At 41.1% G+C, this 15,741-nt stretch overlaps 1 protein-coding gene across 3 annotated transcripts in view; it reads right to left on the minus strand.

Annotated features, from left to right (window-relative positions):
• Nucleotides 1–15,741, minus strand: part of mRpS22 (mitochondrial ribosomal protein S22) — a 30,756-nt gene that overhangs the window by 14,325 nt on the left and 690 nt on the right. Inside the window, exons 1-3 of one of the 3 annotated variants that reach the window (XM_053798769.2) lie at nucleotides 13,049–13,209; nucleotides 8,543–8,700; nucleotides 108–272 (exon numbers count right to left, since the gene is read on the minus strand). In XM_053798769.2, coding sequence (XP_053654744.2) covers nucleotides 108–272; nucleotides 8,543–8,700; nucleotides 13,049–13,172 — 447 coding nt within the window. In that variant the 5' untranslated portion in view covers nucleotides 13,173–13,209. Of the gene's footprint in view, nucleotides 1–107; nucleotides 273–8,542; nucleotides 8,701–13,048; nucleotides 13,210–15,741 lie in introns of those variants that run through there. The other 2 variants (XM_070104889.1, XM_070104888.1) reach the window with 2 other exon arrangements.

Here is a 15,741-nt window from a genome sequence, read left to right on the forward strand (position 1 = left end):
ACTGCCAGAATTACATTTCAACATTTTCTCCATTCTCACTGAACACAATACAAATGAAAAAGATTTTCCTCAGCAATAATGCACAAAGTAGAAAACGAGGAACTTACCCTATCAGGCAATCCATAAGTAATGTCTGTGAAAACAAATTTGCAATTTTCAAATCCTGTGATGGCGGGATCTCTTGATAAGATGTTAGAAATGGCCTGGCGTTCCTTCAACACCGGAGGCATCTGAAGAATTTTACTCGAGAGTCTCTCTGCATTTTTCATTTTCTGTAAAATAAATTTTTGTGTTTGAAGAAATTCCTAGTAATAGAAGTTTTCAATAATTTAACATGGAATATGAGGGGGATTTCTGGAAAGCTTTAAACCCATAAGTGGCCTGGCTGGCAAGGCCCTAGCTTCACACATGGAGGGCCCGGGTTCGATTCTCTGTGGGGTAGAAACATTTCAACGAGTTTCCTTACAACTATTGTCCTATTCACCTCCTAGCAGCAAGTAGGTACCTGGGTGTTAGTCAACTGGTGTGGGTCACATCCTGGGGGACAAGATTGAGGATACCAATGGAAATAAGACGGACAGTCCCTCGATGACACACTGCCTTTCTTGGGTTATCCTGGGTGGCTAACCCTTCAGGGTTAAAAATCCAAACGAAATCTTAAGTATCACGCTAGTTTGATCTCAAGAGCCCCTGGAATATACCTAGAGTATACCTGGAGGCTGTTCTGGGAGTCAACGCCCCCACAGCCTGGTCCATGACCAGGCCTCGTGGTGAATCAGAGGCCTGATCAACCGGACTGTTACTGCCAGCCACACACCAGTGTATATAATACTGAATTACTGTAAAGAAACAAGTCACAATTTGCAAAGAAAACTTTGGACAACATTTTTGTCTGTCCTGGACTATTTAAAGTTCCGAGTGAATTAAAGTTTCTTTGCTAAATTATAGATTAGTTGTAAATTAGTTGTAAATTCAACTACTGTGCCAGATTAATGTTAAAAAAAAATAATTTCTATGTAAAAAACTTTCATTTTCAAATAAGATTTCTTCCCAACAAATATAAAACTCATAAACTATACAAAAAATTCATGGATTTATTGGTTTATCAACACACAATTTTTCAACTAAACCAAATGATCACAATCTTCTTTGGTCTCTTTCATAAGCAACTATTTACGTTTTGGATAATATCTGGCGGGTGTTCTGTTTGTCAACACCCCTGTGGCCCGGTCCATGACCAGGCCTCATGGTGGATCAGGACCTGATCAACCAAGCTGTTATTGTCACCTACATGCAATCCAACATATGAACCACAGCCCAGCTGGTCGGGTGCTGACTTTAGACAGCCAGGAGTCTATTGGTAATCTCTCTTATGTATGCTGGGAGGCAGTTGAACAATCTTGGGCCCCTGACACTTAGTGTGTTATCTCTTAGTGTACTCATAGCACCTTTGCTTTTCATTGGGGGGATGTTGCACTCCTGCTAAGTCTTTTGCTTTCATAGGGAGTGATTTGTGTGTGTAGATTTGGAACCAGTTCCTCTGGGAACTACTTGAATAATGTTAAACACCAATAAATAACCATTGACTTTGTCAATGGTCCAAGTCGGACCGAAACGTCGTCGTAAGCTTCTCTCTCTTATGTGCGGGTTATTTGTGTAGTGTTAAACACCAAATTAGTGATCACCAAAAAATCCGTGTTCTACTGTCATATTACGTATTCATTATTATTAAGTGTAATTATCTTAAATTCTAATTGTAAACTGCAGATATGCATTACTCTAGACATATTTTTTGGCATATTACAGCTTATTATAAAGAAACAAAATGTCTTTACTCGAGTTCCATTTACAAGGCTATTTCCAAAGTAAGCCAGTAAAAGGCCTTTCGTATGGCTGGAACTTTTATCAGCCAGGGAAGAACCTCGGTCATATGACCTAAGCAATACCAGGCAGGTTATCACAAGATAAACACCTGCGTTTACAGACCAGTACGCCTGGAAAAGGTCTCCGTCATATGATTAAAAGATCCACTGAATAGATCATCACATGACTAATAGCTGTAGCATTATTACTATTATATTCATGAGGGAAGAAGGAAGTATAATAGACTTGTTGGGGGAGGGGAAATCGAGGCAATACTGTTTGATCAAAGGAAGGGGAGATCAGGCCCTGTTCCTTTGATGAAGGTTGTCCCTGACCCCACCCTCACTGCCATCAAGGAACATCCCTAAATATAATAGGTAAGAAAAAGTTTATTCAGGTATACATAAATAGTTACATAGATTATCATACATGGCAGTATGTGTGTAGAGAACCTAGGATAACCCAAAAAAAGTCTAAGTGACTTATTTCCACTGGGGTCCTTTTAATACCTTATTATTACACTATAAAGGAATAAGGTAACATGAGTTATTTATATATACATGTATGTTAACTAAAAAAATAAAAAATCATTCTCCTCCCTTTCTGTGGCTACATTCATCAGGCACATTTTGGCACTCTTCTTGACCTGGTTCATGCTATGACTGGCTTTGACATGTGCAGGCAAAGTTATGCAAAGCATTTCAGGCAAGATTAATTCAATTCAAGTTTATTCTCTATAAGGGTTACAATGTGGGGTTTACAGGTTTTGGGTATTGTGTTGTTTACATGTTATAAAATACTAATTACAGAGGGGGCCACTAGGACACCTAGCATGGCTAGGCATTTCGAGCAGACTTAGATTAATTTTTAATATTAAATCCTTACAGATTATGGTATTAAGGCTAAGTGACTACATCATAATTTGTGAGTTTAACAATGTGAATGCTTTTGTTTTGGCACAATACAAAGTGTCTATATTGGAGTATCATAGGCAAACTTATGACTAGTTAGGATTTATTATTTTAAGATTAAGATTAGTATTTCTGGGTTTATAGTCAGTGGGTGAGTGAGTGTAATTGTGAACCACCAGGTGGTTATCATGTAGTTAGTTGTCGGGGTGTATCAGGGAGATAAGATGTTTTCTAACTGTAGTTTTGAAAGTGATGAATGTGTCTGCAGTTCTAGAGTTTTCAGGTAGGGTGTTCCAGATTTTAGGTCCTTTGAAATACATTGAATTTTTGTAAAGGTTTAGTCGAACACAGGGAATGTCATAGAGATGTTTGTGTCTGGTGTTATGCCTGTGGATCCTGTCACAACTATCAAGAAAGCATTTTAGGTCAAGGTTAATATTGGAATTTAAGGTCCTGTGGATATAGATTGCACAGTAGTAAGTGTGGATGTTCTGAACAGGGAGTAAGTTTAGATCTATGAAGAGTGGGGGGGGTGTGTTGCCAGGGATGGGATTTAGTGATTATTCTTACTGCAGCTTTTTGTTGGGTTATTATTGGCTTTAGGCGTGTTGCTGCAGTTGATCCCCAAGCACAGATAGCATAGGTGAGGTATGGATATATAAGTGAATGGTATAGTGTGAGAAGGGCAGTTTGTGGCACGTAGTATCCTATCTTGGAGAGGATTAAGAGGATTTTTTTTTATATTTTATTTAAAACAATGCATACAAATATACATATATAGTCACGTATATAGAAATGATATAAATACAGTGGTCCCTCAATAATCGTCCATAATCCGTTCCTGGAAGTGGGACTATTATCGAAATGGACGATTTTCGAATAAATTTTCCCCATAAAAAATAATGTAAATCCAATTAATTCGTTCCAGACACCCAGAAGTATCAACAAAAAATTTTTTTTTTACCTAAAAGATAGATTTACATGCACAAAAGAATGAACATTCAACATGACAGTTACCTTTATTGAAGGCTGTTGTTGATGAATGGAAGACAGGGAGGAGAAGAGAGGGAAGAGAGGTTATTTGGAAGGGGAATCCCCCTCCATAAGGACTCTAGGGCACTAATAAAATGTATAAATGAACATTGGTAATAGGGGTAGTTGATGAGTGGAACAGTCTGCCTAGTAGGGTGATCAAAGCTAAAGCATTGGGTAGTTTCAAATTTAGGTTGGATAAATACACGAGAGAGAGGGGTTGGATTTGAGTCGGACTTGCACCTGAGCTTATTGCTTGGGTAGCATTTGTTCTGTTAGTGGGTTGGATTTGTGAAGGACTGGCCTAGTATGGGCCAACAGGCTTATTGCAGTGTTCCTCCTTTCCAATGTTCTAAAATCTATGGCTTGGGTAGTTTCAAATTTAGGTTGGATAAATACACGAGTGAAAGGGGTTGGATTTGAGTCGGACTTGCACCTGAGCTTATTGCTTGGGTAGCATTTGTTCTGTTAGTGGGTTGCATTTGTGAAGGAGCAGCCTAGTATGGGCCAGCAGGCCTGTTCCAGTGTTCCTACTTTCTTAATTTCTTATTTAACATCACACTTACCAGTAGGGTGATGGAGGCTAGGACCTTGGGTAGCTTTAAGAGGTGCACCTCTCCTACCTACGGTTTATAAGCTCCTTCTCCGCTCATATGCCGTATTCTACTCAAGATTGATGGACTAACCACATCGACTCAAAGGTTGAGGGACTGATTACCTCATTCTCCTCCTATTCTTCAAGCTTCTCCTGTGTATGGACTGATGAAGCCACTGTGTGGCAAAACGTTTCCTTAATAAAGATTCCCAAGAGTTGCACATGTGTCTAATTTATCAACGTGTCGGTTCTGTGAACCATTCACCTACATAGTCATTATCCTCTGTCGTGTCTTTAATCACCGCAATACATAGGCAGATGGCTTATCTCCCCATAAAACATCTTCCATTCCACCTCTCAATTTTTTTTTTTTTTTTTTTTCAACAAGTTGGCCATCTCCCACCGAGGCAGGGTGACCCAAAAAAGAAAGAAAATCCCCAAAAAGAAAATACTTCCATCATCATTCAACACTTTCATCACACTCACATTATTACTTTTTTGCAGAGGTGCTCAGAATACAACAGTTTAGAAGCATATACATATAAAGATACACAACATATCCCTCCAAACTGCCAATATTCCAAACCCCTCCTTTAGAGTGCAGGCATTGTACTTCCCATTTCCAGGACTCAAGTCCAACTATATGAAAGTAACCGGTTTCCCTGAATCCCTTCACTAAATATTACCCTGCTCACACTCCAACAGATCGTCAGGTCCCAACTACCATTCGTCTCCATTCACTCCTATCTAACACACTCACGCACGCTTGCTGGAAGTCCAAGCCCCTCGCCCACAAAACCTCCTTTACCCCCTCTCTCCAACCTTTTCGAGGACGACCCCTACCCCTCCTTCCTTCCCCTATAGATTTATATGCTTTCCATGTCATTCTACTTTGATCCATTCTCTCTAAATGACCAAACCACCTCAACAACCCCTCTTCTGCCCTCTGACTAATGCTTTTATTAACTCCACACCTTTTCCTAATTTCCACACTCCGAATTTTCTGCATAATATTTACACCACACATTGCCCTTAGACAGGACATCTCCACTGCCTACAACCGTCTCCTCGCTGCTGCATTTACCACCCAAGCTTCACATCCATATAAGAGTGTTGGTACTACTATACTTTCATACATTCCCTTCTTTGCCTCCATAGATAACGTTTTTTGACTCCACATATACCTCAACGCACCACTCGCCTTTTTTCCCCTCATCAATTCCATGATTAACCTCATCCTTCATAAATCCATCCGCCGACACGTCAACTCCCAAGTGTATCTGAAAACATTCACTTCTTCCATACTCCTCCTCCCCAATTTGATATCCAATTTTTCTTTATCTTAATCATTTGATACCCTCATCACCTTACTCTTTTCTATGTTCACTTTCAACTTTCTACCTTTACACACACCTCTCAATCTCTCGCCATCAAATCTTGCATTCTGCATTTCCATCAATTGCGCTTTGATGCCCTCAATCTCTTGTACTGGATAAACCCCACTGAAACCTTCATAGCACTGTTTCAACTGCCCTTCTAAATATCTCTGTAAGCCATATTTCGAATGACATACCTCCTTTCCTTTCCTCATATAAAAATTCTTGATTCCTGGTTTAGCATATTCCTCCCACCATTGTAGTATATCGCCTCCCTTTTTCCCCTTGGTCCACTCATTTGTCCACCACTCAACAAAACTAACACCGTCGTCCTGCTCATCTAACAATCTCACATTAAGTTTCCAATAACTCATGTAACGCTTTGGCAAACCACCCATCCCACATCCACGGCCACTCCTCTATGATCTGAAAACACAATGTTTATAGTTTCTGTATTAGCAACCTGTAACCCGGGAGAAGTATAAATACAGTCTAATCGTGCCGCATATCCTCTCCTCACATAAGTATGCTCCACGTTCCACCCCTCCCCCCTCACTACATCCGCTAAGCCTGCTCCCCCTAAAGCATCACGTAGGACCCCCAACACACACCCAGCTCCTCTCGGCTCCACATCCTTCCTATGGATTACACAATTCCAATCCCCCCCAAATAATGTATATATAGGAACCCCTCGCATATGATAAATAAGAACATCCCTCACAAAATCTTCCTTTATGCGCCTATTGCTATCAGCAGGCATATAAACACTTAATAAACACACAGGAACCCCACCCCATGTACCATCCACCCTTACTAGTCTCCCATCCCCCCCTTCTTCCCAGTTTAACATTTGAAATGGACTGGTCTCCGCTATTAAAACTGCAGCACCTCCCTCGAGTTTACCTGTATACCCAGCATAAACTTTGTATTCGTCAACTAATAAATCCCGACCAAACTTAAAATTATGCTCTTGTAAAAGGATAACATGTACCCCATATCGCCTTAAAAAGGCACTGAACATCCTCCTTTTCACTTCGGCCCTGAGACCATTTATATTCAATGTTAAACACTTAAAAATGCTAACGGGGGCTTACCAATCGATCTCTTATCATGTGTTTCTTTACGTTTTTGATCAGTATTCTTTTCACTATGCCTGTTCCTAGTCATGTCTTTCTCCTTCTCCTTACCCCCTCCCCCCCTGACTTTCCTAGCCACATCAACTGTTTGTTTTTTACCCGAACGTTGTACAGGCGTAAGAATATCATCACTGTCCGAGGCAACTGCCCCCCTCTTACGTGAAGTCGCAACAGTGATCATTTCTTTCGGACTGCCTTCCTTGTGTATTTCAACTACAGTTTCACAGAGTCCTTGTGTTTGCCCATCCCTCCTACTCACATTGCCTCCCTCATGTACCCCTTCCTGATTCACATGTTGCTCATGCAAGCCTATATTCAGCATTCCATCTTCATGCTGATCATCCAAAAATTCCTTTATAACATTATTTATGGAAGCCGACACTTCACTACCCAAATCCACTTGTTCTACCCCTTCCTCCATACATATTTTTTCAACGTCCTGTGTTACCACCGGTAACATAGCACACTCCTCTGGATTATCAACGACAGTCTCACTCCACGGCCTACGTTCCCGAATATGTTCTCCTGTAGACTGGGACATCACCTCTCTTTCCTTTTCCCCTCCTGTCCCTGCTCCCTGTGTCCTGGCCGACGACCATTGTGGACACTGCAGCCACATGTTCAAATGCACCACACAATCGACAGGTTTTCCTTTGCCCGGCATATGTGACATAAACCTGAGTTTTAAAATCACTCAAAGCCACAAATGAAGGTATGGATCGTCGCAAGGACATTTTGAGAGTGAAAGATCCCTCATGCAGTCCCACATACATACCATCTGACCATCGTCCAATCGTAGCTTGATGTATTACTCCATATTCCTCAAACGATGCTTTGATGTCTTCTTCATCCGCCTCGAAGGGGACATTCCGTATTTTTACCCATGTATAGTACTTGGACACGTCCCTCATTCTCACTTCCAAATCAGGGTTAACTGTCATACACACATCCTGGTACTGATCCACCATTTTGTCATACGTCACAGTCGTCACAAATTTCACGAATATTCTCGTTGAGCCATTTAATGCAATGCCATACAGATCTTCAGTGTTGATTCCATATGTATCTCGTAAGATAGCAGGCAGTAGAACAGATGCATTTGTGTTATACACCGCGCCTTTCAGCACTTCTATGCATACAGTGTTGACACGTCTCCTGATAGCCTGCGCCATCTTGAGAAAATCTCGCAGTGCTACCAACAGACAGAAGCACAACAGCCAATGTCCGCTCTCCACCAAGGGTGTGTGACGACTGCAAGAGCTAAGGTGCAGCACAACCTCCCGGCCCGAAAGCGAAGAGGTCAATTTAAGAGGATTAAGCCTAAATTAACACTACAAAAGGGCATATCACTGTACATGATTCTATGAAATTAGTTGGGTTATAGTTAGTAAGTCTATATGTACTATTTTTTATATTACATGACAGCCGACATTATAGGTACTATTTTGTACATTAGATGACATTCAATTCAGGAACTCAAGTTCAATTTAATAAAGGAACTTGAAAAATTAATTTGGGTTACAGTCTAGTAAGGTTATAGGTAAGGTAACCATTAGAAGTAAAAAATTTTCCCATTTCTCCTTACAAACAAAACACCTCTGGCTACTTTTATAGCTCTCAGTATCTCACCTGTTTAAGTTCTTCATCTGTCATGAATTTATATTCAGGTGGACTAAGTTTCTTCTCATCAAACCTTTGCCTAAACACTTTGTTGAAGTCCGTCCCAGTAATTTTCTTCAATATCGTCTGAACATTTTCACTGAAAAATACCGGTGCTGGATCACGATCTGTTGACATAAAATATGTTGGTTTCAAATGCACAAGAATTACTGTACAGGTTAGCTAACCAAAATGAATTAAGAAACCCCCAAGTAAAGCAAAAATCACTTTTTAACCCTTAAACTGTCCAAACGTAGATCTACGTAGTGCTCCGGACGTAGATCTACGTCCGATTATACATGCTTTCTTATGTAAAAAAAAGTAGATCTACAATCGGAGCGCTACGCACGTCAACCTAGATCTACATTTGGACAGTTTAAGGTTAACAGTCTACAAATTCTGTTATACAGATAATCAGTAATTAAACATTTTTCAAGAGAAATCAAAGTAGTGGAGGATAACTCCAATTCCCTGGATGAAGAGCCCTTCACCAGTATCAGTGATAGACGGTACGCAGAAGAAAATTTTATTCGTAATATTTTACTGATTTTTGACCTGATTAAGCTTAACTCTGAGAAAAAACCATGAGACTACATGACCACCCTGCTTACCAAACACGCTTAAGAGGATCATGACTCAACTCTGTGCTGGTGGACCATCATTCTCAGTCACTGTTGGTGTCACTTACCAGTTGAACTGACTCTATAAAAAATACTTATACCATACCATCTTATAAACTTGACATTCTAACTCATAATCCTCTTCCCCCAGAGACTGGTATGAAGACAATGGTGAATTTTTTTTTTTTTCATGTAATTTATTCTTTAGCACTTTGTAGAACAGAAGGATATCATATTTTATGTAAGAAAACATCTAAATTCTATTGAACCTTATATGATAAGATTTTGATGGGATTTTTAACCTGGAGGGTTAGCTATTAAGGATAACCCAATAATGACTGTGCTTCATTGGCGACTGTCTTGTTTCCATTGTGGTCCTTTAATCTTCTTCCCCAGGATGCGACCCACACCGGTCGACTAACTCCCAGATACCTATTTACTGCTAGGTGAACAGTGACAGCAGGTGTGAGGTGAGGAACATCCAGGATAACCCTAACAACCCTGGGTTAACCTGGCTGGCTAACACTCCCTACCCTGGGTGATCCTGGCTGGCTAACATTCCCTACCCTGGGTTATCCTGGCTGGCTAACCCTCTGGGGTTAAAAATCCCAGCAAAATCTTAAATATAACCAATAAAATTCTTGGTAAATATAATACTTATTGTAGATTAAGTAAAGGTAACCCAATAAAGTCAAAAGTAACACACTGTTGAGGTCCCATTTAATTAGCACCTTGACAGCAACCTGAAATGCAACACCCATATCCAACACATGAAAAAAGTATGCAAAACAATACACAAATAACCAGCACATAGGAGAGAGGAGCTGACGACGATGTTTTGGTCTGACTTGTACCATTTACAGAGTCACTTGTAAATGGTCCAAATTAGACCGAAACGTTGTGGTAAGCTCCTCTCTCCTATGTGCGGGTTATGTGTATATTGTTCCAGTCACAGTATTGTGCCTTCTTGTCATTTAAGTATCCAAAACAGTTGGAATCCTCTCAATGTTACTATGTACCACAATCAGCCCAACTCTCACTATACTATTCACTCATCTATCCCTACCTCACCTATGCTATCTGTGCCGGGGATCAACAGCAACAACCCACCAAAAGCCAATAATAACCGAACAGAGAGCCACAATAAGGATTATTATGCAATCCAATGCAAGACAACACCTCCCCCCCACTCTTCAAAGACCTAAACTTACTGTACAGAACATTCACACTTACTACTGTACAACCTACATTTACAGAAACATAAATTCTAATATTAATCCTGAAGTAAAACACTTTGATAGTTGTGACAGGACCCACAGACACAATACCAGACACAAAAATCTCTACAACATTCCTCCATGTCCGGCTAAATCTCTACAAAAATTTGATGTACATAAAAGGACCTAAAATCTGGAACTTCCACCTGAAAACTCCAGAACGGCAGACTCAACCACCATTTTCAAAACTACTGTTAAAAAAAATCTTATCTCCCTAACACACCCCATCATCGCCACTAAGTGAAAACCATCTAATTCACTTTATTTGTATCATGAACACATCTGAAACAATATAGTCTTACTCTCGTTATCTGTAATTCCCCCATAATTTACATTCACCCAAATAACTGTACAGTGGAACCCCAAGTTTCGGTCGCCCTGAGTATCAGCCTCTTCGAGTTTCGACTTTTTTTCGGCTAAATTTCGTCCCGAGTTTTGGCCTGTGCCCCATTTTTCAGCCGGCATACCAGACCTGTCCGCCTGCCTGCACAGGAGTCGTGAACCAGTCAAGCTGTGTTTATCCCCGAGTGAACATTCCCGTGCGTGCTCATCCAAACATTTCACAATAAATTCATTGTGTTTAGTGCTTGTTTATTGATTGTGACTGTGAAATAAGCCACCATGGGCCCAAAGAAACTTTCTAGTGGCATCACACCACAGCTGAGGAACTTGCTTCAGACGAGGAAGAAGAGGGAGTGAAGGCGGCGTCTTCTTCAGTAATTAACGACATGTGCGGAATGTAGAATAAATCGCAAAGTTTTGTGGAAAAATACCACCGTGAGCAAGGTGAACCAAGCCATCTCTGCAACATGTTCAGTGAGAAAATAATGTCCCATTTTAGGCAAATCTTAAGAGATGCCAGAAACGTAGCACTCTTGACAGTTATTTTGTGCGACTGGTCCAGTGGCTCACGGTGGTCCTAGTGCATTAAAAGACAAAGAAGGGAAGTAAACCCAGATAACCTGCTATCTGTGCAAGAATGGTATATAATACCGACAAGATGATGAAATTAAGACACATGTGCAACATCTGGGCATCTTTATTGCAGACGTTTCGCCATCCAGTGGCTTTATCAATACAAATTCCAGGACATAACTTGAAGACAGTAGAACTATGTACAGAAGATGAGGTAATCAGTCCCTCAACCTTGGAGTTGGTGCGAAGATCACCATAGTCTTCAAGTTATGTCCTGGAATTTGTATAGATAAAGCCAGTGGACGGCGAAACGTCTACAATAAAGATACCCAGATGTTGCACACGTGTCTATATTTCATCAACCTGCTACCTAAAGTCTTTATGGAATGGGATTCCCCTTCCAAACAATAATTTCTCCCCCCCCTTCACCTTTCAGATCCCACCGCAACTCTTCAGTAAAGGTACGTAAATGTGATTTTAAATGTTTATGTATTGTATTACTCATTTAAGTACTCTATGTACGTTAAACTCTAGTTAATGTTCAAAAAACGTATTTTTTTGCGAGTCTGGAACGGATTAATTGTATTTACATTATTTATGGGAAATATTGCTTTGACTTTAGGCTGTTTCGAGTTTAGGCCTACCTCCTGGAATGGATTACAACCGAAACTCCGGGTTCGACTGTAAACATAAAATTTCTAATAGAGTTATTGAATAATAAATCTTAAGTTAGTCCTAAGTTTGTCTAAGATACTCTCCCAATATATAAACTTTAATATACCAGGAGTATACCTGGGGTATACCTGGAGTATACCTTGGGTATACCTGGGGTATACCTGGAGTATATCTGGGGTATACCTGGGGTATACCTGGAGTATACCTGGAGTATACCTGGGGTATACCTGGAGTATACCTGGGGTATACCTGGGGTATACCAGGAGTATACCTGGGGTATACCAGGAGTATACCTGGGGTATACCAGGAGTATACCTGGGGTATACCTGGGGTATACCTGGGGTATACCTGGGGTATACCTGGGGTATACCTGGAGTATATCTGGGGTATACCTGGGGTATACCTGGAGTATACCTGGAGTATACCTGGGGTATACCTGGGGTATACCTGGAGTATACCTGGGGTATACCTGGGGTATACCAGGAGTATACCTGGGGTATACCTGGGGTATACCTGGAGTATACCTGGAGTATACCTGGAGTATACCTGGGGTATACCTGGGGTATACCTGGGGTATACCTGGGGTATACCCGGGGTATACTAGGAGCATATCTGTAGTATACAGTAATATACCTGGAGTGGGTTCTGGGGGTCAACGCCCCTGCGGGTCGGTGTGTGACCAGGCCTGGTGGTGGATGAGGACCTGATCAACCAGGCTGTTACTGCTGGCCGCACAAATTGACGTATTCCCATTACTAAATTAACTAACATATATTTTATACTATCATAAATCTAATTAATCATTTCAGTTACCAAACTTTTATATCAAAATGCAACTAATATCAAAAAGAAGCGCTAAACCCACAAGTCACTACGAAATAATATAAAAAACATTGTAAACTTTGCCGGAAAATAAACATTCTTGGTCACTTTCAATATATATACTTCACATATAAATTTAGCTGCTAACTATATAAAAACTGCCTCACCATTATATATATTGACACTTGTACTACAATGCCTCCAGGATTTTCTCTGAAATGATCTCAAAACAGCGTTGTTAGTGAAGAAAATAGACCTGAAGTAGACCTGGAGTGTCACAGTAGCCGCCATCTTTGTTGTGGGTTATAAGGGTCACTCACACCTCACTCTTCTTATTATCCATATATCTTTATTTCTAGTAACTAAATAATTAACTTTACTCATGTATACATAAATACAGTTACATAGATTATCATACATAGCAGCATGTGTGTAGAGAACCTGTGATAACATAATAAAGTGACTTATTTCCACTGGGGTTTACACACCATATCTGACATCAATGACATACTGCTATAAATAATTTTTTATTATTATCAAAAGGGAGCATTAAATATACTACTATATACAAAGCCGCTTGTTATGTAGAGCATTTCCCGTAAATTAGGTCTAATTTGTCCCCAGGATGTGACCCACACCAGTCCACTAACACCCAGGATGTGACCCACACCAGTCCACTAACACCCAGGATGTGACCCACACCAGTCCACTAACACCCAGGATGTGACCCACACCAGTCCACTAATACCCAGGATGTGACCCACACCAGTCCACTAACACCCAGGATGTGACCCACACCAGTCCACTAACACCCAGGATGTGACCCACACCAGTCCACTAACACCCAGGATGTGACCCACACCAGTCCACTAACACCCAGGATGTGACCCACACCAGTCCACTAACACCCAAGATGTGACCCACACCAGTCCACTAACACCCAGGATGTGACCCACACCAGTCCACTAACACCCAGGATGTGACCCACACCAGTCCACTAACACCCAGGATGTGACCCACACCAGTCCACTAACACCCAGGTCAGGACCGGATTTAGACCTTGGGGGGCCCGGGGCACTTTAAGTTTGGGGGGCCCTCAACATGGAAATTAAGTTGAATTACAAGTAAGAAATGAACTAAAGTGAATGATAAACACCAGTTTTCATAAAAAAAATATATTAGGCTCCGAAAAAGACGTTTGAGGTTATTTTTCTCAATTTTCTTGACTTCAAGAATAACTTGGACTAATTTTCAGTTTGTAATATATTCACTCTACACTATATAATAATTACTAATGTGTTTTATATCTTTTCGGGAGAGATACATGATTATATACACCTGGAAAATCCTAGAGGGACTAGTACCGAACTTGCACACGAAAATCACTCACTACGAAAGCAAAAGACTTGGCAGACGATGCAACATCCCCCCAATGAAAAGCAGGGGTGTCACTAGCACGTTAAGAGACCATACAATAAGTGTCAGGGGCCCGAGACTGTTCAACTGCCTCCCAGCACACATAAGGGGGATTACCAACAGACCCCTGGCAGTCTTCAAGCTGGCACTGGACAAGCACCTAAAGTCAGTTCCTGATCAGCCGGGCTGTGGCTCGTACGTTGGTTTGCGTGCAGCCAGCAGTAACAGCCTGGTTGATCAGGCTCTGATCCACCAGGAGGCCTGGTCTCAGACCGGGCCGCGGGGGCGTTGACCCCCGGAACTCTCTCCAGGTAATATAATTTTAATTTCCTCACGTTTTCTATATCGGACTAATTTAAATTTCTCATCACTGACTGTCATATTGTTTTCTGCGGCCCATTTAAAGATTTGGTTGATGTCCGGCTGGAGTCTTTCAGTGTCCTCAGTGGAGGACACTGTCATGCAAATTCGGGTGTCATCTGAAAAGGAAGACAATAATGGTTTACCATTTATGTACCTTTGTAATCTTTTGACTACCGCCCACAGGATGGGTATGGGGTGCATAAAGATATTAAACTAAAGTGTGTGTGTGTGTGTGTGTGTGTGTGTGTGTGTGTGTGTGTGTGTGTACTCACCTATTTGTACTCACCTATTTGTGGTTGCAGGGGTCGAGTCCTAGCTCCTGGCCCCGCCTCTTCACCGGTTGCTACTAGGCCCTCTCTCTCCCCGCTCCATGAGCTTTATCAAACCTCGTCTTAAAACTGTGTATGGTTCCTGCCTCCACTACGTCATTTTCTAGGCTATTCCACTGCCTTACAACTCTATGACTGAAGAAATACTTCCTACTATCTTTCTGACTCATTTGTGTCTTCAACTTCCAATTGTGGCCTCTTGTTTCTGTGTCCCCTCCCTGGAACATCCTGTCGTGTGTGTGTGTGTGTGTGTGTGTGTGTGTGTGACTCAACAATCAATATTTGCACCAATAACTCATTACAGTTGTGACCGGGTGTGGAAGTGTGAATTGCTCATTACTCTATAATTTGTTCATGATTGTAGCCAAAGTATAAACGTAAGTAACCATTCTACAGAATTCATTACCTTTGTAACTTGTGAGCTCATTACCTTTGTACCTAGCTCAGCTATCAAAACTTTGGGGGCCCAGTCCCTGGACCCATTACGTACCTCTGTAATCTGTAAATACCTTTGTAACTTGTCATGATTGTGACCAGACTTACCTGGAGTTCATTACCTTTGTAAATTGTGAGTTCATTACCTTTGTAAATTGTGAGTTCATTACCTCTGTAACTTGCTCAGCTATCAAAACTTTGGAGTCCAGTCCCTGGACCCATTATGTACCTCTGTAATCTTTTGACTACCGCCCACAGGATGGGTATGGGGTGCATAATAAACATATTAAACTAACTAACTAACCAACATCAAGGAG

This window comes from Cherax quadricarinatus, chromosome 95 (assembly GCF_038502225.1).
Source record: "Cherax quadricarinatus isolate ZL_2023a chromosome 95, ASM3850222v1, whole genome shotgun sequence".
Taxonomy (NCBI): domain Eukaryota; kingdom Metazoa; phylum Arthropoda; class Malacostraca; order Decapoda; family Parastacidae; genus Cherax; species Cherax quadricarinatus.